Source organism: Dromiciops gliroides, chromosome 6 (genome assembly GCF_019393635.1).
Source record: "Dromiciops gliroides isolate mDroGli1 chromosome 6, mDroGli1.pri, whole genome shotgun sequence".
Classification (NCBI taxonomy): Eukaryota; Metazoa; Chordata; class Mammalia; order Microbiotheria; family Microbiotheriidae; genus Dromiciops; species Dromiciops gliroides.
This window is the reverse complement of record NC_057866.1, coordinates 124,057,093-124,082,588: the sequence shown is the minus strand read 5'-3', so window position 1 is coordinate 124,082,588 and position 25,496 is coordinate 124,057,093. Positions and strand designations below refer to the sequence as shown.

Here is a 25,496-nt window from a genome sequence, read left to right as displayed (position 1 = left end):
CAGATTCAGCTACTTGACGCTTACTAGTTGTGTGACCCTGGGCAAGTCAACTCTCATTGCCCCACAAAAAATTTAAATTAAAAAATAGAAAATAGCTTTAAAACCGATATTTATTAAAAATAGTACTTATCCGGGAGGGAGGGAGAAAAATTTGAAATTGGAAATCTTATATTGACAGGTGCTGAAAACTATTTCTACATGTTGCTGGAAAATAGTAAAATACTTTTATTTTTTTAAAAAATAGTACTTATATTGTATATATTTATGCATGTGCATGTCTCTCTGATAGACTGTAAGCTCCTTGAGGACAAGGACTGTTTCTTTTTTTGTCCTTCTATCACTGGTACGTAATATGTTACCCAGTACATACATAGGTCAATATCTAGTAAATACCGTTTGGTTGATAGATCTTAGTATTTTGTAGGAGCAAGTTTCCTTCTATCAATTAAAAAAAAATTTTTTTTTAGTGAGGCAATTGGGGTTAAGTGACTTGCCCAGGGTCACACAGCTGGTAAGTGTTAAGTGTCTGAGGTCGTATTTGAACTCAGGCCCTCCTGACTCCAGGGCCGGTGCTCTATCCACTGTGCCACCAAGCTGCCCCCTTCCTTCTATCAGTTTTAATAAGCAAAGAACGTGGGAAGAATGATGCCACATAGAATCATGCTCCTCAAGAATGTGTGAACTTCATTTAGCTTAATGTTATTCTTGACAACAGAAATCCCCTTTTAATTCAGAATGGGCACAGCGGGGAAATGCCTCCGTTTCATCAGAAGTCCTTTAATCTACTCCAGGTTGGAATAACCTGTGCCTCATCTTCCAGAATTTCTGGTTGGGTATATAGGTTTGTCTCAGAGTCTAAGCCTCAAGTGATTTGCATTTCTGATGAAGCCCAAAACGATGTGTGTGTGTGTGTGTGTGTGTGTGTGTGTGTATACATACATATATATATATACACACACACACACACATATATATATACATATATATATATATATACACACACACACATATATATATATATTTGGTGGCTGTAGGTTTCCCCAAGTACATTCTACATACTTTCCCAGAGAGCTGTTTATTTTTTTCGAGGTGATCCCCATATTGCAGCAGTGTCACTTTGTTCTATAGCCAACTGACTTAGCATCAGTTTAAATGTCTTTTAAAGACTGTGTTCCTCTCCTGACAAACTCAGTTCCTGTATTTTTTCTTCTCTTTTGGGGGGTGGAGTGCTGCTGTAGAGCTAAAAAACCATTATCACACAATTCATGGCACTTTAAAGGTATCCCAAAAGACTTCCCCTGGTATTTATGATGTTATAAAACTGGACTTCAGTTCTCAACAACACTTTTTCTTAACAAATTCAAGCTTTCCTAAAGAGATTGGCATCATATACTACCCTACAACAGGGCTTCTTAAACTGTTTCTACTTGCGACCCCTTTTTGCACCCTAAAATTTTATGCGATACCAGGTATATGGGCATATAAAATAGGTATACATAACATTTTATGGTTGCCAAACTTTTCCCAACCCCCACATTCAGACCCCATATGGGTTTGTGACCCACGGTTTAAGAAGCTTTGTCCTAGGAGATCCCTCTTGACAAAGGTTATCCATCTTCTGTATCTAATCCTGGTTTGGTCAGGAAAATTTTTTATAAACCTGACTTACGATTCTCCAGCTGCAAGTTAACTATATTTTCTCTGTCTTTGACCTTATCAGAGCCAGAAAGCAACTAGTCCTCATTCTTTTTTTTTTTTTTTTTTTTGGTGAGGCAATTGGGGTTAAGTGACTTGCCCAGGGTCACACAGCTAGTGTTAAATGTCTGAGGCTGGATTCGAACTCAGGTATTCCTGAATCCAGGGCCGGTGCTTTATCCACTGCGCCATCTAGCTGCCCCCTAGTCCTCATTCTTATAACAATGTCTTAACTTCACCTCACTCCAAACTTCCTTTTACCCCCTTGCAACTCACTGAATAGTAATAAGGCCAAGATTCCCAGAGAAAACCCACATTTCTCTCACTGTTGCATGAAGTGAATGTTACTGCATATGAGTTAGAAATGGACTAAGAAGAAATCCCTAAAGATTCACCCAGACCTAGTAACTTAGACTTTGGTCATTATGGTCTGGAGTGATAACAGACTTGTGTGTAGCATTTGTACTTAGAAAGCCAGAAATTTACATTATGTTGTGTTATATTTTCATTTATGTTGTTAAAATTTGTTATTAAATGTTTATTAAAATATTTCCCAGTTACATATAAATTTGATTCTGTTAGCTGGGCATTTTGAGACTGCACTGGGGCCTCAAGTTGACATTTCTGGACTGGAAATCTTTGGCTTGTTAATTAAAAAAAAATACTCAAAGCAAATTAATAAGGCAAGCAAGAGCCTTATTATACTTTGGTACCTCAGTCCTTTTGCAATCTTGTGAATATGGATATTACTTCCAAGAGTCCAGAGGGTGAACCATATGCACAGTTTCCTCCTGGGAGACCCATGAATCCTGTGGAGAACATCCACCCAACCTCCTGGAGCCTTCCTCTGGATCTCTTGCCTTGGCCAGGAAGCCGGTGGAATGTGAAGACTCTTCCCCACTTCTCTCTCCCACCTGCTACATGGCAGGCCCACTTCCTTTTCTGACCATGTATCTCTCAATGATGAAATCTTTTATGCCACATTTCTTGTACAATGGTAATTGATACTGTGTTTCAGATCATTCACACCTACTTTTCCATTACCCTTTAGATGGCCCGCAGTTTTAATTTTTGAGACTGTAGTAATCCATGAGTCATAGCCATAAATGGCATCACTGGGACAATATTGATGTTAAAAAGATGGGCCGGTGTTTTAGGAAGGGGCTTGGGGTCATAAAAAGTACTGCAGTTTCCCAAATGCAAGCCAGCCTGTTCTCATTCTCCTACTCATTTTGGGGTATGTTGACCAGCTGCAGTGTCTTGTCTGAGAGGCCGAGTGATGAAGTCCAAAGAGTGCTGGAATCAGAGTCAGAGGACCTGGATGAGGGTCCCAGCTCAGCCACTTACTATACACTATACATATGTCCTTGAGCAGTTCACATGACTGGTCTGGACCTCAGTTCCTCTACTAGTGACCTCTAAGTTCCTTCCCCTCTTAAGTCCTTTGATCCATAGGTATTGATAGACTCTATCATGGTCTGAGTAATAGGTATGATCAGTTAGGCTTCAGTATCTCTGTTTTTGAATAATAGAAATGATTTGTTCTCTAAATATTTGATAGAATTAACTTGTAAGTTTAGCTGGTCCTGAAATTTTTTCCATGGTGATTCATTTTTGGCTTGTTCCCTGTCCGATTTTGAGATTGGATTGTTTGGGTTTTTATTTTCTGTTTTGTTAATTTGGACATTTTATATATTTTATATTCCCACAAATCAATTTCACACTACTTAGCAGTTTTATTGGCACATAACTGTGTAATGGTTTCTGAGCATTTTCTTTCCTCTCTAGTCAAGTGGAGAAAATATTGGACTCAGTCAAAGGAGTATCTGGGCTCAAATCCCACTTCATACACTCACTACTTGTATGACCTTGGGAAAATCCCTTGACCTCTCTGTTTCTCAGGCTCCTCGTCTGCAAAATGGCCTCTAAGGTGCCTATCTATGATTCACATGATAGCCTTTTTCTTATTTCTTATTTTGGTAATTTGGTTTCTCTCACATTAGATTAATCATATTTTGGTCAATTTGGATCTCTTTGTTTTCTTTATTAATTTGATTATCTTTGATATTCAGTGTGATTTAAATTACTTTTATTTTTCCAATTGTTTCTCTTGGGCTCATTTTGAATTGATTAATTTGTTGATTTTTCTCATTTTAAAATTGCCTATGCAGTTTGTTAGTCTTCTCATTTTTTTAATCTTACAAGCTAAGAACATACATTTGTCTATGAGAATTTAGTTGCATCCCATGACTCTGACTATTTTATCTTGAATTTTTTCTGTGATTTAGATTTTTACCTACTTTTTTAGGAAGCCATTTTGGGCTTTCATTTAGATTATATGCTTTATTGATATTTCATTAATTATTATTCTCTTGCATTATGGTCTATAAATGTAATGTTTAAGTTGTTTTCCCCCTTTTTAAATTCTCTGTAGCAGTGTTCTCCAAAGAGAGTAGAGTGGGGTCAGGCCTCCTCAAGTAAGATGTATCTGAGCATGATGCGAAAGGGACAACAATGACCCTAAGAGGTGTATAATCAATCAGTCAGAGAGTAGAAAGATAGCATTTATTCCACTCTTTCCACAATGGCCAGTTGTGGGTTTGTTACCAACATAGCTACATTCACTCTTTATCTCTTATCACCTTCTACTCACCTACTCCATCTCCTACCACTAGAAGTTCCCAATATTTCTCATTTTTGTGCTAAGTATCCTACAAAAAGTCAGATAAAATTTTAAAATAGATAGATAAATAGAGATATTTTTTGCTTTTATATCACCAAAATTTCTCAGTACTTTTCCCCCTCCCAGAAAGCTATCCTATCTAACTAATAATATTTTAAAGAAAAAGAGAAAAAAATCAGCAAAACTGATCAATAAATTGAAAATGTATATTTTTGCACATTTTATAATGTCCATAATACAGTAGTATATTATGTAATTTATAAGTAAATACATACATATTTGGAGATAGGTGTTCAAAAATTTTTTATTGGTAGGGATACATAAGCAATAAAAGCTGGAAACCACTGCCCTGGAACGTGATCAGTTTTGTAAACATATTCTGTACATTTGAAAAATAAACTATCTTCCTATATTTTTCATGTACATATACATTTATAATCCATTTTTATATCAATAATTCAGTAAATATTTGAGTGACTTTTATCTGCAAGGCACTGAAGATAATTCCCAGTCCCAAGGAATTTCATTCTAATGGGGAAGATAATACATATTTAAATATATATATATATATCTCAGCTACATAGTGAATAAAAACAAATAAATAAAAGGTAGGTAAGTAAAAGGTAGTTTGGGAAGAAGGCATTAACAGTGGTGATCAGGAAAGGTTTCTTGTAGAAGATGGTCCTTGGGCTACCCTAAAATGAATAGAGGGACTTTGCAATCAGGTTAAGGAAGGACTGTTACAGGTGTGTGTTTTAGTCAGTTCTTAGTCCTCTTCAAGATAATAATTTTCTTCTTGTTAATCTTTCAGTTTAAGTTGCTAAGTATTGATAAATTAAATTTCTCCTACTATTAATGCCTTACTGTTCTAAATTTTTTATTTTTGTTAACTTTTCCTATAAGTTTTAAGCTTCTGTGTCTTTGGGTTTTCATATGTGTGTGGATATGATGTGATGTGATGTGATGTGAGATATATATATATATATATATATATATATTGTACATATATTTCATATGGTTTCATTGTATACATAGCCTCTAAGCATGGTATGCTTTTCCTATTCAAGTCTCTCAAATTAGCATTGCAATTGAGTCTTATGACAAACTAAGGTTGGTCCTGACTACTCACTGGTGTATCTTCCTGGAACGCCATTTATTTATTTTCTGTCCACTTCTTTGATACTTCAAAAAAAAAATAATAATCTAGGTACCTTACCTCACTGGTCTTTCTCTCACCATTCGCTAGCTTGAGTTGTCATTTTAATAAATAGAACTCCATTTTCTCTCTGTATTGGAGCGTATTAGGAATTCAGAAAAAAGGTAATAATATTTACATAAAAACACTGTGATTGTACCTAAGAACATTGACTGAAAAGCAACGATTTTTCTGGAGGAAAGAGTGTATTAGAGTTAGATTCAGAGGGCCTGAATTGACATCTCAGTGAAAACATCCATATGAACATGAGCTAGTCACTTAATCTTTTTCAAGCTGTTTCCTCATATATAAGATTAAATGTTTGGATTGATTGACTTTCAGAGTCCCTTCCAGCTTCAGATCTATGATCTATTGCCTTCATCTTGAGTTCATATTCTGAAGTAATCTTTGTTATGCCATAGTAGGTTAAATTGAGATGAGTCTAATTGGTTTGGGAAAAGTAGCATGTATTTAGTATTGACTCATCAGTTTATCTGGTCAGCACCATTTTTGCTGACATCTTCCTGTTTGTTTTCTTCCTCAATGGAACTCTTCATTAAACCATTTCATAACTAAACAGTTATGAAACTTCATATGCAGTTTTCAAAGTATGATTTCCTTCTTCTGTCTAATCCACTTATAATAAATCATTACAGATGTTACTGGCAAACTACTCTTTATTTTGAGGCTGCTACAAGTAATGTCTGTCCTGCCCCAAATCTCTATATGTGCCTTGCTATTTAATAACTACAGAAAAGCAAAGATACTTCTGCTTAAGTTTGCGGTCATCATGCTCATGGGATTTATAAATGAATAGAGCCAACATTGTGTCAGGATTTAGTTTGTCAGCATTATAAAAAGCAGTAAAGCATGATGAAATACATTTTTAATAAATTGAAATCAGAAAATGATTTGCCTATCATTATTGACTGGACAACAGCAACAACAGGAACAAAACCTTTTTTTCTGCTTGTGTTTCGTTGTGTCTGACTCTTCATGACCCCATTTGGGGTTTCTTGGCAGAGATACTAGAGCCTTTGCTATTTACTTTTCCAGCCCATTTTACAGATGAGAAAACTGAGACAAAAAGGGTAAGTGACTTGCCCAGGGTCACATAGCTAGTAAATGTCTGAGGCCAGATTTGAACTTAAGTTTGCTGGACTCCAGGCCTGGCACTCTGCACCACCTAGCTGCCCTAGTGAGACAATGTCTCTCATGAAAAATCATAAAAGAGGAATTCTTTTTAAAGGTAACTTGCAAAACCAGTCTGGATCGACAGTTTTTAAATCACTATGTAAATCTTCCTGATGACGTTAAAAGGAAAAAAAAATCATGTATGAAAGTTCTGTCTGTTCTTCAGTGCTCAGAGCTTGTGGTTTTGTTACTTGATGTAGACTGAATGTTAGAAGCTCTTATGTGTCCCAGTGAGACATTTTCATCTTGTCACTTAGTTGATTTGGGAAACTGAGTCTTTTCATTGTGTTTTCTATTCAAGCCAGATACATACTGATTAAAAAAAAATACCATTAGCCATGGCCAAAGGGCTATAAAATTGTGTATGCCCTTTGACCCAGCAATACCACTATTAGGTCTAGATCCCAAGGAGAGCATAAAAAAGGGAAAATGACCCATGTGTACAAAAATATTTATAGTTACTCTTTTTGTGGTGGCAAAGAATTGGAAATTGAGGAGATGCCCATCAGTTGGAGAATAGCTAAACAAGTTGTGGTATATGAATGTAATGGAATATTATTGTGCTGTAAGAAACAGTAAGCAGGCAGATTTCAGAAAAACCAGGAAATACTTACATGAATTGATGCTGCATGAAGTAAGCAGAACCAGGCGAATATTGTACACAATATCAGCAACATTGTGTGATGATCAGCTGTGATAGACTTGTCTCTTCTCAACAATACAATGATCCAAGATAATTCCAAAGGACTCATGATGGAAAATGTTTTCCACATCCAGAAAAAAAGAACTGTGGAATGAGGATGCAGATTGAACCATACTGTTTCTACCTTTTTTGTTTTTTGTTTTCTTTTTTGAAGTTTTTCCCTTTTGTTCTGATTCTTCTTTCACAACATGACTAATACAGAAATATGTTTGATGTAATTGTACATATATAACCTATATCAGATTGCTTTCTGTCTTGGGGAGGGAAGGGAAGGAGGTAGAAAAATTTGGAACTAGAAGTCTTTTTTTTTTTTTAGTGAGGCATTTGGGGTTAAGTGACTTGCCCAGGGTCACACAGCTAGTAAGTGTTAAGTGTCTGAGGCCAGATTTGAACTCAGGTACTCCTGACTCCAGGGCCAGTGCTCTTTCTACTGCGCCACCTAGCTGTCCCCTAGAAGTCTTATATAAATAAATGTTAAACTATCTTTACATGTAACTGGAAAATAATAAAATACTTTTATGATAATAAAATAAAATACCATTAGCTTGTGATTGCGTCAAGTTGCATTTTCTTGCATATGAGTTATTTATTTATAAATCCATGGAAAAAGGGAAATAAGTTCTGCTTTTTTGCCTCCTTTCTGCACAAGGTTTTTTTATATTGATTTCTGCATGTTTGCTTTTTTTTGGATACTATAGGCCATAAAGGCAAGAAAATATTGTAGTAATAGTGAACAGTTGCCAGATTTGCTAATGAGGGCACTATTTAGATTTCTGTTTTGAAAGATAAACATTTGTTTCCTTAATTAAGACCATATGTCTTATATGTCTATGAAAGTATTGACTAAGTCTAGATTCCACTAGTGAAAGGGAAGTCAAGGGGGCTGCTAGGTAACAGAGTGGATAAAGCACCTGCCCTGGATTCAGGAGGACCTGAGTTCAAATCCAGCCTCAGACATTTGACACTTACCAGCTGTGTGACCTTGGGCAAGTCACTTAAGCCCAATTGTCTCACAAAAAAAATTTTAAAAAAGAAAAGGAAAGAAATGGAAGTCAAGAGGCTACTTGATATCATGGTAAGCAATCAGCCAGTAAGCATCATTAACTATCTGCTGCATGCTAGGCACTGTGCTAGGACCTAGGCTACAAAGACAAAGAATGAAACAGTCCTGCCTTCAGTGAGCTCATATTTTAGTGATGATGCCAGTGGTAGGTATCAAACAGCATTTACCTATACAAAGTAAAGACCAGAAAATTGGAGGTTGTTGGGGGAGTGGGCAAATAATAGAACCTCCTTGAAGGAGGTGGCATATGAGCTGTACTTTTAAGAAAGTTTGATATTGTAAGAGATAGAGGTCAGCATATCAGATGAGGCAGACAGTCTCTGCAAAGGAATAGAGATGGGAGATGCATACAGGGAACAGGAAATAGGCTAGAGCACGGAGTGTATGAAGTGAAGTAATGTGCAGTCATCCTGGAAATATAGATTTGAACCAGGCTGCGAAGGACTCTAAATACTAAACTGGGGAATTTATATTTGCTCTAGAGGAAGTAGTGGGCCACTGTGGCTTTTTGTTTGGGGATGTGGTTTTAGAAATATTGTTTTGACAGCCATATTCAGGATAGAATGGAGGGGAGAAATTTTAGGGAGGGAGACCAATTAGGAGGCTAGGTAAAAAGTGATAGAGTACCCTTGTGAATGAAAAAGAAAGGATGGATGTAATGATGTGTAGAGGCAGTGCTGGAGAAGTCTCTCTCATATATATATATATAAAAATTATTATTTTCCAGTTACATGTAAGGATAGTTTTCAACATTCGTTTTCACAGGATTTTTAGTTCCAAATTTTTCTCCCACCCTTCCTTCCCTCCTATCCAAGACAGAAAGCAATCTGATATAGTTTATATATGTACAATTACATTAAACATATTTCTGCATTAGTCATATTGTGAAAGAAGAATCAGAGCACAAGGGAAAAACTTCAAAAAAGAAGGGAAAAAACCGGCCCCAAAGTAGAAACAGTACGGTTCAATCTGCATTCATAATCCACAGTTCTTTTTTCTTTGAGAACATTTTCTATCATAAGTTCTTTGAAATTGTTTTGGATCATTGCACTGCTGAGGAGATCTAAGTCTATCACCATTGTTCATCACGCAATGTTACTGTTACTGTGTACAATGTTCTCCTGGTTCTACTCCTCTCAGCATCAGTTCATGTAAGTCCTTCCAGGTTTCTCTGAACTCTTCCTGCTCATTGTTTCTTATAGCACAGCAGTATTCCATTATATTCATATGCTACAATTTGTTTAACCATTCCCCAGTTGATGGACATTCCCTTGATTTCCAATTCTTTGCCACCACAAAGAGAGTTGCTATAAATCTTTTTGTACATGTGGGTCCTTTTCCCTCCTCTGTGATTTCTTTGGGATATAGACCTAGCAGTGGTATCACTGGGTCAAAGGGTATGAACAGTCCCATAGCCTTTTGGGCATAGTTCCAAATTGCTCTCCAGAATGGCTGGATCAGTTCATAGTTCCACCAGCAATGCATTAGTGTTCCCATTTTTCCACAGCTTGGAGAAGCCTTTTGAGAAACCCCTGGACAGCAGGGAGCAAATCAGTCAATACTTAAAAGAAATTAATTCAGACTGGAAGGTCAAATACTGAAGCTTAAATACTTTGGCCACACAAGAAGACAGGACTCATTGGAAAAGACCCTTATGTTGGTTGGGAAAGATTGAAAGCAAAAGGAAAAGGAAATGGTAGAGAATGAGATGGATAGATAGTGTCATGGAAACAATGAAGGAAACAATCAAACATCAAAAAGCACCTAGTGTCAGGAATGAGGGAGAGTATGGAATAGAGGATGACTCCTAGATTCTGAACTTGGGTGACAGGTAGGATAGTGCTAACATAGAATCAGGGAAATTAGGAATGGGGTAGACTTTCTGGGGGAAGCTGGTGAATTCTTTTTGGGAACATGTTGATGTTGACATACCTATTGGTCATTCAGCTGAAAATGCTGAATGGACCCTTGGTGATGTGAAGATTAAAGCTGGAGAAGGAGAGAGAATAGGGCTGGGAGTCATGAAGATCTGCATTCTAGTTTGGCTCTGCTATTTAAAAGCAGTATGAAATTAGGCAAATTCCTTAACCTTTCTGAGCTTAGTTTCCTTGTTTGTAAAATTTCTTCACTTTTTTTCTTTTCTCTAAGGAAAGATAATGGTGTTGGTGGGCAAGGTATATTGAGAAATAATTGTCATACAAAGAGCCTCAATGCATTACCAGTTCCTTTCTTTCTTTCTTTCTTTCTTTCTTTCTTTCTTTCTTTCTTTCTTTCTTTCTTTCTTTCTTTCTTTCTTTCTTTCTTTCTTTCTTTCTGAGGCGATTGGGGTTAAGTGACTTGCCCAGGGTCACACAGCCAGTAAGTGTTAAGTGTCTGGGGCCGGATCTGAACTCAGGTACTCCTGAATCCCGGGCCGGTGCTCCATCCACTGCGCCATCTAGCTGCCCCCACCAGTTTCTTTAAAAGAACTCTTCTTTTTTTTTTTTTTATTCTTACTTACTGTTGGACTAGAGCTGTTATTGTACTCGTAGGGAATTCCTGATACAGAAACTGATTATGAGGATAAAGATCCACAAATTGTCTCTAACTTGGATCCCTAAAATACTTGCCTGGGTATGATGAGGAGTTAAATGACATGCTTTTGGTCATACACTTAAAATATATTGTGGGTTAGTCTTGAGCCTGGATCATCCAAGGCTGTCTCCCTATCAACCATGCCTTATTGCCTTTCAAGGAATAATAAATTCTACCTGAGTTTGTGTGTGGGAAAGGTTCACTGATTACTTTTATGTAGATACAAGTTGATTGCTTTCTTTAATCTGGATTAGGGTGAACGGGTCATAGATTGAGAGTTGGAAGGTCATCTAATCCAACTCCTTCATTTTACAAATGAGAACACCAAGTCTCAAAGAGGTTAAATGGCTTGGGATTTTTTATAGAAAATGTAATTTCTGGGCAGCTGTAGCTTAAAGGATGTAGTTTGGCAGATGGAGACGGGGGAAGCTATCTCAAGCCTCTGGAATGTTATAGGCAGATGGTTTTAGATGGAGTTGGATGCAAGGAAGGAATAAATACTATATAGAGCTTTTCTGCACAACATCCAGTACATTGTAGGATCTTTAATACATATTAAGTAGATGACTGTTGTTCCAAATGTGATATGTCATCAGTGTTGACACATGTCTGGTGATTCCTTTTTCTTGTTCCCCCTTTCCAATGAAATCTTTCAACATTCCAGACCTGTTAACCAGTCACTGCCGAGGAAGAAATGTAGTTAAAATTCTGGAGTCAGATTTCTGACTTTGAGTTAGAAGATTCAGTTCTGGCTCTGCCACTTTCTGGTTGCCTGACCAAGGGCAAATCACTTCATCTTTCTGGACTCCAGGTTCCTCACCTACAAAATGTGAAAACTAATCATTGTACTACCATAGATTTGTTTTAAGAAAAATCCTTTGTGAACCCTAGAGTGCAACTATAAATGTGAAATCTTGTTCCAGAATGAAACTCTTTCCTTTCATTATCAAACTATCTTTTGATCTCAAAGGAACATTTCTTTTAAAGAAATTCTAATAAGTTAGTGCTATTTATATTGCTCTTATGCCACACCATGCCTTGTCCCTCAAATCCTCCTTTCTAGCAAAAAAGAATGAAACAAAACTGACCAGTGTAACAGGTATACCTGCCCCAAGTCTGTCACTCTAAGCAACCATAGCCATTTGGCCTCTAGAGTAAATGTGGGTCCTTGCATCTGTTCCAAGGTCAACTGGCATGTTGTCTTTATTGTAGTCACTGTGCATCATGTTCTCTTTACTCTGCATCAGTTCATACAAGTCTTTTCAGGGTTCTCTGTCTTATACATGAATAGAGTCTCTAACTAATCATTGTCCTTCCCGTTGTCTGTTTGACCTATCACATTGCTACATCATGGAGAAATTCTACATTGACCATGAAATATTATTTACACTAATGTTTGGAAGTATTATTCATTTACTGTGAATTCATTCAAAATTTTGACTGGACCACTAACAAAGAGTACGCTGAGAAAACTGGTTTGTTTGTTTGTTTGTTTTTCTCCCCCCTAGGTCGAGTCACTCCTGCACAGCTCAACTCTTATGTCCAGCTTTTCAAGAAAAACTTCAAAGCCTTGGAGAATCACTGTGGTCTCCTGCAGCTTGGGCTGGCTGCAGTGCAGACTTTGAAACATCCCCTATCTGCCAAATGGGACAACTTTCTGGCTTTTGAAAGGCTGCTTCTCCAGGTAAACTGCTTATCAGAATATTAGCAATCAAAGTCTTGAAGGAATTTTCTAACATTTATACTTGAAAAATAAATAACACTTGATATTGGTTGTATCATCACAGATTTTCTTTGGGGGTTTTATCATTTAAACACTTTTTCTTTAAATCTCCTCCCTTTGTCACTGAGGTCTCTTCCCTTCTCCACCCCCACTTCCCAGCAAAAAGAAAAAGCCCAAAGTTTCAAGTGGAAATTTTTTTCATACACCTTTTCTGATAATCTCTCTTTTTGACATCATTAAATATTGAATATCATCTTTGTCATCAGACTATATTTCTTGGAAGCTTTGGATGTAGGGGCCCTGTGGTTGATTTCCTCATCTGAGGCTGCCCCTTGATCTTCCTTGTCCCTGAAAAAGCTTTCTATAGTTTTGAACTTTCTTTGTTTGCTCATCTTTTAATTGATTTTAAACTCTCCACAGGCGTGGGGGGGTGAGTGACACTGCTTCTCGGCTCCACTCCTGTTCCCAGCTTCAGAGGTTCCCAGATGTTTGGTTTGAGGGAGGGTCGGCTTTGCTCTTGCCTGGCCTGTTCTCTGGGCCAGAGATAACCTCAAGCCTATTTACTAAACAACCAACCAGCAAAGCTTTCTGTGGTGTGGTTCTTAGCTTCGACGAGCCTGCGTACCTCCTCCTCCTGAGTCTTCTGCCACTCAGGATTTCTTCCTGGTCCCCTGCTGGAGTGGGACAGCCGAATTCTTCCCCATCACACTGGTACCCCTTCAGTTTCTGCCCAACCCCCATCCAGCTGATCAGTCCTCTCATGTGACTGCACACTCAGCTGTAACCAATTCAGAGGCTCCAGGGTAAATTCCTCCAGCCGTTTGTCTGGTGTGTCTGCCAGCTCAATAACGGGGTTAGACTTTTCTCGTGGTCCAGCATGGCCCCCTGAAATCTATCTATAGCTGGAGAATAATCTCAGCCTGTATTTTTGTGTGTTTTTCTGCTCCAGGGGTTCTTTTATTGCTGTTTTGGGGGTGATTGTATCAGGAGCTCTGTGTGTTTAATGTCTTTCCCCCGCCATCTTGGCTCCACCCCCAGCATCAAACTATATTTTATAACTCCTTCTTATACTTATATTTCTATACATATGCTGTTCTGGGTGAAGACGTAGGGGAATTTTGATGTATGAAGTAGGGGAGAAAAGATGCTTATGGCAGATGGTTTCTGTTTTCTTAGTAAATTAGGAGGAAACCACAACTGCTGAAAGAGATGGAGTTAGAGGAAGCATTGAGGGCTTGAAGAAAAAAGAGAAGTTTTAGAGGAGCCACTGAAACAAAGAAGAATTAGTCAGGGAAGAAGAGTTTTGCCTTATAGCCCAGGTTATATGAATCTGTGGTAGACCTAGTTGATGCTTTGGGATTTTTTTCCTCTGGTATCCTCTGGAATTTCAGACTTTAGACTTATGGAGGTGGCACAGTTTTGGGTGATGGTGATAGCTAAGATATGACCATCCCTTTTGTTGGTTGAGGTTGGATTAAGCTTCAGGTCATGGGATTTGCAAAGATCGCTGAACTAAGAGGCCAGTTTCAGGGAACATCATTGTGTATATTGACACGCCCAGTATAAAGCCAGGAGTTGAGGCTGAAGAACAAGACTGTGAGATCAGTACTGGGCTGGAGAAAACAGGTGTAGCCTGAAGGCTGGGAGATAGCTAGTACTTGGACCTGATCATATAGATGAGTGGAGTGAGCTTCGGAGGAGGAGTTGCTGAGTGATAATGGCAAAAGAATGTTCTGGAAGGAGAAGTTAGTGTGCAGTATAGTTACTTCTCTTGGTCCAGAGTGTCAAGGACATGAGGAAAGGATTAGGCAGAAGCTATCCAGTCCTATGGAGAAAGCCAGATTTTGACATTCTCAGAAAAGATAGAAAGTGTGTGAAAAAGAGAAGTGGAGGATCCAGGGAAGTTTATTAACAATGGAATGGGATTTTGAGAGGCCACAATAGAAAGGGATGTTAGAGGAAGAAAGGGACTAGGGCATTTTAGGGTTAACTTGAATGGAGACAGGAGTGTGGGGAGAACTATCATTGGAAGGGGGCTTTTCTTTCCTTAGATTGCAAATCTAGATTTCTGGGATTAGGGGACCAGGAAGTTTAAATTTGCTAGCTATATACACTAGTTGGTTTTTGCCTCTGGATTTCAGAGTCTTGTGGTGTTGGAGTTTGCAGATTGGTATAGTGTTCCCTCTCCAAATACAGAGGAAGAAAGGGGGAAGGGAGAGGTAGAATGGGGAAAATTATCTCACATAAACAAGGCATGAAAGAGTTTATATAGGAGAGGGGAAGATCAGTGAGGTGATGTGGCAGACAACACTTGAACCTTACTCTTCAGAATTGTTCAGTTGGGTATAGAAAGCTATCTTACCCTAATAGGAGGAGAAAGGAATAAGAGAAGAGGGGAGGGGCTTAAAGAAGAGAGATTGGGGGAGCTGGTGGTCAAAAACAAAACACATTTGAGGAGAACAGGGTGAAAGGAGAGAAGAATAAATAGGGGGAAAACAGGATGAACTGGATTTTTTTACAGTAAATTTCTTTGATAAAGGCCTCATTTCTCAAATATATAAGTCAATATATGCATCATATGAGTCAGATTTATAAGAATACAAGTCATTCCCCAATTGTTAAATAGAGGAAGGATATGAACAGGCAGTTTTTAGACAAAGACATCAAAGCTATCTAAAGCCATATGGAAAAAAATGTTCTACAACACTGTTAATTGGAGAAATACAAATTAAAACAACTCTGAGATACCCTCACACCTATCAGACTGGCTAATATGACAGAAAAGGAAAAAGAGAAATGTTGGAGGGGATGTAGGAAAATTGGGGCACTAAAACACTCTCATGCCCAAAGGGCTATAAAAATATGCATACCCTTTCTCCCAGCAATACCACTACTAGGCCTACATTCCAACAGGATTTTTTTTTTAAAAGGAAAAGAACCTATATATACAAAAATATTTATAACAGCTCTTTTTGTGATAGCAAAGAATGGGAAATTATGGGTATGTCCAGCAATTGGGGATTGGCTAAACAAGTTGTGGTATGATTGTGATGTATTACTATTGTGCTATAAGAAATGACAAGCAGGGTTATTTAAAAAACAAAAACAAACCAACAACACCCAAAAAGACTTACATGAACTGAGACAAAGTGAAGTGAGCAGAAACAGGAGAACACTGTATACAGTAACAGCAACATTGTACTATGATCAACTGTGAATGACTTAGCTATTTTTAGTGATACAATGATCTGAGATAGCTCAGAAAGACTTAGGATAAATAATGCTTTTCACCTCCAGAGAAAGAACTGATGGAGTCTGAATGCAGATCAAAGCATACTATTTTTTACGTTCTTTATTTTTTTCATGTGCTTAGCCCCTTTTTTTTTTTTTTTTTGGTTTGTGTTTTGTTTTATAATATAACTAATCGGGAACTATGTTTTGTGTGATTGCATATGAATAACCTATTTCAAATGATTTGCCTTCCCAATGAAAGAGGAAGGAAGGGAGGGGGAGAGAGAATTTGGAACTCAAAATTTTGAAAAGTGAATGTTAAAATTGTTTTTTTACATGTAATTGGAGAAGAAATAAAATATTTAAATAAAAAATGGGGGTGCTGATTATGGTGGTAGATTCCAAGACAGAGGTTTGGATACCTGAGATCTAAACTAAAGTCATATCTACATCTGGACTGGCTTGGCACTAGCTCAGTCTTTACAAAGAATGAGCCATGTAGAAGATATTCCACCTGTAGATGATATGCCTCCCTCTCTGCCAGTCCTATTATGCCAAGTCTTTGTCCTTTTATAGTCATTCTAGCCTGAGTTCTCAGTCACATGGTGTCTGATGACTGTTTGGGGTCAGTGTTTCAGTAAAGGGGGAAAAAATCAATCTTCCAGGAATAATTGGAGGAGGCATGGCTAGAGAGCAATTTATATGAGATTTGTAGGTTTTAGTGAACTAGCTGCAAGCCCAAGATGAGTTAATAATGTGATACAGTGACCAAAACAGCTAGCTTAATCTTAGCTTGTCTAGTTAAGAGAGGTGTGATCTCCAAAATGAGGGATTCAGAAGCCACACTGCATTCTGCTCTGGTCAGACCTTTCCTGGAACTTTGTGTTCAATTCCAGGTGCTACATTGTAAGGATATTGATAAATGGAAGGACATTCAGAGAAAGGTGACTAGGGTGGTGAAGAACCTGGAGATAATAATAGCAACAACAGTTGGCATTTATCTAATGCTTTGTTTGCAAAGCAATACATACATTAATTCATTTGTACCTCATACCAGCCCTATGACAGTAGGTGCTATTATTATACTAGTTTTACCAGTTGAATTTTACTGAGACTTAGAAAGGCTAAGTGATTTACCCATGACCCACAGTTAGTAAATGTCCAAGGCAGTGTTCAGACTTGGGGATTTCTTCCATTGTATCACAGTGCTTTCCCTCATCATGAAGAAATTTGGTTTGTCATGGAGACATTGATAGCTCTTCTCAAATGTTTTAAGGGCTCTATGGAAGAGGGATTAGAAATGTTCTACTTGGCCCCATAGGGTAGAACTTGAATCAGTGAATGGAAGTTGAAGGGAGGTAGTTTTAGGCCTGATAAAGGAGGAAAAAAAATCAGCTTCCTTGAATTAGAGATATCTGAAAGTGGAATATTCTTCCTTGGTAGGTAGTGAGTGATGCCATCCTGCAAAGGCAAGATGACGATTTACTGGGGTTCTTGTAAGGAGATTCTTGCTCTTGCATATGTTGGATTTGGTGCTTAAAGGGCTTTCCAACTCTGTGATTCTGTAGCATCATTTACAGAACCACTTGAAAGCAAGTGCAAACACAGAGAGGTTTCTTCAAAGGTTTCTATAACACTTCAACACTTGTCTAAATCCTTGGAAACTCCCCCTCCCTTTTTTGTTGGGCAATGAGGGTTAAGTGACTTGCCCAGGGTCACACGGCTAGTAAGTGTCAAGTGTCTGAGGCCGGATTTGAACTCGGATCCTCCTGAATCAAAGGCCAGTGCTTTATCCACTGCACCACCTAGCTGCCCCTCTTGGAAACTCTAAGATGATGACTTGAAACCACAGTTCTGTCTCTGCCTGTGAATATGATTAGTTTGGGAGATTGTCTTTTCCACTAATATATACTCCCTTGGCTGCTTGAGCCCTAGTGCTCATGGTGAGTAAAGAAGGAAAAAAAAAGAACCAGCCAACCAAGTAGATGTTTAAAAATCTTGAGACCTGTCTTTCATCCTAATTGTCCCCTACTCTGCATAGTGCTGTGTTCTCAGTTGTTCCCGTGTCTTCATGAGTCAGTTTTGGAGCCAAGGCAAACTTTGAAACTAGTTATTCTCCCTGACCTTTGTTTAGGAACTTACTGATTTTCTTCAGTGCCCACACATCCATTAACTTTGAATGCCAAGGTATAATACATGGTCAGCTGTCTTTTCTACAGACTCTTGTCTGAAAACAAACTAGTTAAGTCTATTTTGGGCACAAGGACAACTTGTAGTTTTTCCACAAAGGCTTGATCACAACTGAGAAGAAAATCTCAGTCCTTTGAAGGGGCACTAATTTCTTTTAGTCTAACTGTTGCTCTTATCCCACTATTTTTGAGAGCAGTGGAATAAGAAAAGACAGGAGAGGTGGGTTCTAGTTCTAGGTCTTCCACAGACAGTTGTATGTTTCTGAGGCAGACATTTTGGTCCTCAGTTTCCCTTTCTATAAAATGAGGGAGTTAGACTGAGATTTCAAAGTTCTGTCTCAGCTCTAATCTTCAGCAATACTTGGATTACAGGCTTTAGTCACTAACCTCAACGTTGTCTTCATTGCTTAAATAACTGTATAGACAAACCATTCCTCCCTTCATCTTTCCCTCCCTCCCTCCTTTCCTTCCTTCCTTTCTTCCTTCTTTCCTTCTTTCCTTCCTTCCTTCCTCCCTTCCTCCCTTCCTCCCTCCTTTCATTCCTTGGGCCCAAGAAAGGGTGGGGTACAGTTTAAAATCCCTTTGCTGCCAATTTAAATAGATTATAAATGTTTAAAAGGGCCTGTCTCCTAGCTACTCAGTTCAGTGAGAATGGAATTGTCAGAAATGGACACATTTAATGTTGAGTCATATCCCAGCAAATACATCAGTGTACCATTTAATTATCCATTCCCCGTATTGTTATTCATTTAGGATGCTCCCAGTGTTTTGCAATTATAGAGAATGCTATCACAAGAACTTTGGAATAGCTAGCTCTTTTTTGTTTGTAATTTCCAGGGAATATTATCAAGGGTAGAATAATTGGGTCAAAAGGGATAATTATTTTCATAAACTAACTCTATAAAATTAAACCTCTTTGCAAAGGATTTCTACTAACTTTGTAATGCCTACTTGATTTAAGGGAAAAACAAACAAAATAATGATTCCTGATTTTGGTTTTCATTTAAAATTTGGAAAATTTAACATCACAATAGATAAAAACGTTTTAGGAAATAAGCATCTTTTTACAGTTTTCTGTTAACCATAAATGATAATATACTTAATCTGGTAGAAGATTGGTGAAATGTTTTTTCTTTATCCATTTCCTTGGGCCCAAAACACTGCCAATAGTAACTATACTCAGAAATGTTTTCACCACCTTAAGTGGATTTCAGAGACTACACTCATATCTAGTTTTTGTTTTCTCAAGTTTAAGTTATTATTGGAAGAATGGAAACTATTACTTAAACACATTTATGCTGTTCTTCATACTTATCTGCAGCATCTGATAATCTATTTCTTTGTAAAAGTCACTCTCATTTTCTTGTTTCCATAACATATAGCTGATGTTTTTATGTTAATCATCACAGAGAAAACATATTTATTAGCAAGAATTTATTGTAGTTGTAAAGCTTCTGCAGGCTGTATGGTGAAGAAAAACAGCTGCTTTTATACTTTCTAAAAAATGTATGTTTTCTCCATTTTTAATTATTACTGTAGGCTGAATTTATAGTGTCTTGAAAAATCCATCTAGGAAAACACTTTACAGTAACCTTAAGGTGAGCTGTAAACTCAACCAAAATAGTCAGAAAAAAGTGCTGCCTATATTTCTACCTTTTACCATCTTTGCAATGAAAAATGTGCATTATAGTGTTAATGGCCCAGATTAAGCTATATGATGCATTGACTGGTAGGTTAAATAGCACTATGTCTGTTTGCTCTATGACAAACCAGTTTTACTTTCTCAGCCTTTGAGTATTTCTCTTGGTTGTTTGAGGCCATAAAAGCTGTTCGACATGTTTCTGACAGCTGATAGCCATGAAGGCTGTATTTGTATAATGCCATGTTTGCAGCCAAGTTGGATTAAACTTTACTAGGAGAATGAACATCACACCTCCCCACTTCTTTCTTGGCAAGGAATTAGTTCCTAGAGATGGCTTAAGTTTATAAAGAGCCTGTCATTTGGAAAACAGAGTGAAATCTACCAGAGTAAAAAAGAGTGAGAAAAAGTATCCCACGGAGCTGCGAATTGTTTCAACCATTATGGAAAACAATTTAGAACTATACCCTTAATGTCTAAATTTTGCAGACTTTTTGACCCGGCAATAACACTGTGAGGTATATACTTCCAAAAACTCAAAGACAGAGGGAAAAGACCCATAAATACAAAAATATTTATAGCAGCTCTTTCCATAGCAAAGAACTGGAAACAATGTGGATACCCATCCACTGGGAAGAGCTGAACATATTCTGACATTTGGATAATGGAGTATTATTGTGAAGATAGGTGGCAGGGCATAATGGAAGAGTTAGTCTTGCACCTGTGAAATCCTGCTTTGGATCCTCCCTCTGAGATACAGTGCTTGAGTATCCCTGGACAAGTCACTAAACGTCTCAGGTAACTCTCCAAGTGGCAGGGAAGGTGCTGACCTGCATTGGTCAAGGGAGTTTCCTCATATCAATGAAACGAACGCTCCAGTTTCCTATCTTGGTCTCTATTGTATAGTGAGAAATGATAAATATAACGGATTTGGGGGGAAAAACTTGGGGAAATTTATATGAACTGATACAGAGTAAAATGAGTTGAATTCAAAAAGCAGTTTATAAGATGCTCACAATTATGTTGTTCAGTAGTTTTTCAGTTTTGCCTGACACTTCATTGACCCCATTTGAGGTTTCTTGGGCAAAGATACTGGAGTAATTTGCCATTTCCTTCTCCAGCTCATTTTACAGACAAGGAAATTGAGGCAAGCACAGTTAAGTGACTTGCCCAGGATCACCAAGCTGGTGAGTGTCTGAGGCAAGATTCCGGACTTCAGGCCTGGCAACTTTGTCCACTGCATCACAGTTATGTAAAGGTTAACAACATCAGAACTCGGATCAAAGCAGTGACTAAACATGACTTCAAAAGATTCGTGCCAAACCATGATTGGCAGAGTAGTGATGGACCACAGGTGCAAAATCAGACATACGTTTTTAGACATGGCCAATGTGTTGATTATTTTGCTTGAAATTACTTATTTGTTCCAAAGGAGGAGCAGCCAGAGAGGAATGAATGAGTAGGTAGTGATAGAGATGTAAAAAAAAAAAAATCTTAAAGCGCATACATAAAGTGTTTTAAAATACATATAAGAAAGCAAAGAAATTAAGAAAGGAATACACAGGACAATTTTTCCACTATATTTAGTTTATCATACATGTTATGAATTCACCAAATTGCATATAACAGAAAACCACAATATCAATCCTCTTCTTATTTTTCTATGTATATCAAAATGTTTGTCTGTTGATGATTAAATAGCTTATACTTTAAAAAACGAATTAAAAAAATTTATATCACCAAAAAGTTTTGCCATTATCCCATTCCCCCCAGCCACTGGAGAGAGCCATACTCTTTACAAATAATATATATCTATTTTTTAGTGAGGCAATTGGGGTTAAGTGACTTGCCCAGGGTCACACAGCTAGTAAGTGTTAAGTGTCTGAGGTCGCATTTGAACTCAGGTACTCCTGACTCCAGGGCCGGTGCTCTATCCTACAAATAATATTTTTAAAAAGAATAATCAGAGAAAAAATTGATACATCAAAAAACTGAAAATACATATAAGTTTGCACACTTGTGGAGCTCCCATCCCTGCAAAGGAGTGGGATGGGATGTCTTCTCATATTTATTTTTGTGGCACATGTTTTGTTCTTTGTAATTTTGTGACATTCCTTTTGGTTTGGTTTGTGGTGGTTTTTTCCATTTGCATTGCTACAGTCATTGTATAGACTGTTTTTTTGTTTCTCCTTTGCTCTGCATCAATTCACATAAGTCTTTCTCTGTATGCTTCTCTATATTCATCATATTCATTTCTTATAGCCAGTAATATTCCATTACACTTATGTGCCACTATTTTGTTTAGCCATTCCCCAGTCAGTGGTCATCTACATTGTTTCCAGTTTTCTACAACTATGAAAAGTATTGTTATAAATATTGTGGTGTATTTGAGACTCTCTTCTTATCTATTTCCTTGGATATGTATCTAGTAGTGGGATTTCTAGGTCAGAGGGTATGAACATTTTGGTTATTTTATTTTCACGATTCCAAATTGCTTTTTGAATACACTGTTGTGCCTATCTTTTCATAACCTCTTCAACACTATTAGCATTGTTTGTCACCTTTGCCAATTTGCAGGAGGGAAGGTAAAACCTCACAGTGATTTGATGCATATCTTATATTCGATTTGTAGCATTCTTCCATATGATTGGGGGGGGGGACAGTGAGGGTTAAGTGACTTGCCCAGGGTCACACAGCTAGTAAGTGTCAAGTGTCTGAGGTCGAATTTGAATTCAGGTCCTCCTGAATCCAGGGCTGGTGCTTTATCCACTGAGCCACCTAGCTTGCCCCCCCCCCCACTGATTATTAGTAATTTACACTTCTTTTCCTTTGATTACTTACCCGTAAAGGAATGGCTTTTGTTCTTATGTGATGGGGGTGGGGAGGGAAGGGAACAGGTACATATTAAGTGTCTATTGTGTATTATCTCATTTGATCCTTAGATCAAACAGTTCTCTATATGTCTTGTATACAAATTCCCACTAGTAGTTGTTGCAGAGTGGTGTCATTAGAGTCTTTATCTGGTGGTCGTCGTCATTCAGTCATTTTTTGGTCATGTCCAACTCTTGGTGACTTCATTTGGGGTTTTCTTGGCAGATACTGCAGTGGCTTGCCATCCCCTTTTCCAGCCCATTTTACAGAGGAGGAAACTGAGGCAAAGAGGGTGACTTGCCCTGGGTCATACTTCTAGTAAGTGTGTGAGGCTGGGTTTGAACTCCAGAAGATGAGTCTTCCTGAGTCTAGGCCCAGCACTCTATCCACTGGGGCCACCTGGCTGCCCCCTTATCCAGTAGAATTCCTATTAAACTAAGACTGCTGCTATCAGTCACAGATTTTATTCCGTTTAATAAGTTGTGCTTATTAAGTCCCTGTGATACGTAAGTTTTTGTGCTGGGTGAGGTAAACTAAACACTATCCACCATCAGGAGCACACATTTTACTGGGCAGGAGGGGAGGGGTTGGGGGAGGGGGTGGAAAAGAACACAAACACAGATGACTCAATTCAAAAGAATCTAGAAAGTAATTTTAGGGACAGGAGGAGAGTACACCTGAGGTCTCTAATGGATCATTTGCTAACCTACTACTTCTCTGCAAGTGAAATCATTATTCATTTTCAAGAAAAGGACTTATTAATTGGACAACAAAATAAAAAGCTTTGTAATGAGTTGCAAGGAGGAGAGAGGAATATAAACCAGTAAATATTCCCTGAAGATAATGAAACTGATTGACATTTATCTTCAAATGAGGTTCCTTGCTTTCTCATTTTGACTGAAAATTGTATTGAGCATTTTGAAGTATTAAAAGGCATGATACTTGGCTAGATCACTGCCTTGTAGATACCAGGCTCAGGAAAAAGTCAGATTTTCCATGGGTTTGTTAGATGGCCCAGTCTTTGTGGAAAGTACAAAAGAATGGTTTGATTGCACAATTGAAGTTTTCTGGCTTGGGGGAAAAAGGACCATGCACGTGTTTTGGAGCTAACATAGAGAAGCAGGCTAGAAGTATTGCCAGCTACAACTTGTAAGTACATGCTGTAGTAATGTATTACATCTTATTTTTGCATGTCTTACAATAGGCAGATATGAAATAAACCCAGCCATGAAACACTCTTCTGTTCATATAAATTTTTTTCCTCTAAGGAAGAAAAATGTGATGGTATGTTCATTTTCTTCAGGACAATTATTTCAGGTAATTGCTCTTAGATTGGAGTAATTGATGGGATGTGATTTTCAATTTCTTTTTCTTTAAATTTGAACTGAGAGAATTATGTTTCCTTCCCCAAAAGCAGATTTGCTTTGCAGTAAGCAAACCCTCTAGTTTACAAAGCAGACAAATTGCAAAGAGCTGCTTCTGTTTACTCGAAAGGATTCACCATCAGATTCTTTAAATGGCACCTTCCAGAGTCCATGTTCAGATTTTGATTCGTATGAGTCTTTTAACTTTAAGCATACATCTTTAGCATACAACGTTTCATTGGATCGGAAAGTTCTTGAGGGAAGAGCCCTTGAAGAGACTAGCACAGTGGCTGGCACATAGCCGGCACTTAATAAATGTTTGTTGACTTGATGTGACTTAACTTGCAAAATCATTCTGTAAAGCAAGGGACACACCTTTTTTTTTGGTTCCAGGGACACATTTTTTAAGAGGATTTGTCATTGTCACAAATAGTGGCAGCCTATACTAAGCTCTATGTATGTTGAAGTCCTTAGTATGAGGACAGAAGGTGAGGAGGAGAGAGAGCGAACTTACTGAGGAAGGGAGAAGGTGTCTTGGAGGTCATAAGATAACAGCCGCCAGGATCTTGATTAGGCAATCAATATAGGTCAAAATGAACCTCAAAGGAAAAGAGCCTACTGAGTGATGGACCAATCAGTCAGGGGTATGCATGCACAGAAGTCCAGCCAGTGCTGGAAATGGTGGCAGGAAAGCTGTGTCATCAGGACAGAGCCAGGTTTCAGTGAGTCTAAGACCAAAGAGAACTGTGTGTAGCAAAGAGGGTTGGGGGGACAATGGAGGGTGTTGCAGCTGAAAAGAGTAGCCTGGAGCATGATAGAATGGATGCATGGAGGGTCCATACAGATGTGAGCAAGGCAAAGCTTATTGCTTTTCATGAACCGTCCTTGTCTAGGTGCTATTATTATCCCCATTTTACAGATGAGAAAACTGAGACAAATTGAGGTTAAGTGACTTGCCCAGGGTCACACACCTAGTAAATAGCTGAGGTCACATTTGAACTCAGATCTTCCTGACTCTGGGCCTGGCACTCTATTCACTGTACCACCTAGCTGCCACAAAATGAGTGAAGAAGTATCCAAAGACAGTATCAATCACATTCCCCAGCGAAGAGCACATCTTCCTCCCACTTTCCCCCAGCTTGGACTATCAATTTCTCCAAGACTCTTGGTTCCATTGGGGACTCAGGCTTTCTCTGTTAGCAAAGTGTTAACCTGGAAAGGTCTTGGACCTAGAAGACTGTAGTCAAGGTTTGAGTCTGTTTCTAGAATCATCTGTTCTCTAGCTTTTCTCCTGTGTGCTCTTTTCCTCTCCTTCTGCATGGCTTCTACACGTACATTTTAGCCCTAAGTATTTGCTTGTTATTTGTTTGAC

The 25,496-nt window shown here is 38.1% G+C and overlaps 1 protein-coding gene across 1 annotated transcript in view; it reads left to right on the top strand.

Moving 5' to 3' along the window:
• Positions 1-25,496, top strand: part of SCFD2 (sec1 family domain containing 2) — a 408,974-nt gene that overhangs the window by 66,087 nt on the left and 317,391 nt on the right. The window contains exon 4 of the mRNA XM_043973416.1: positions 12,616-12,791. Coding sequence (XP_043829351.1) covers positions 12,616-12,791 — 176 coding nt within the window. The remainder of the gene's footprint in view (positions 1-12,615; positions 12,792-25,496) is intronic.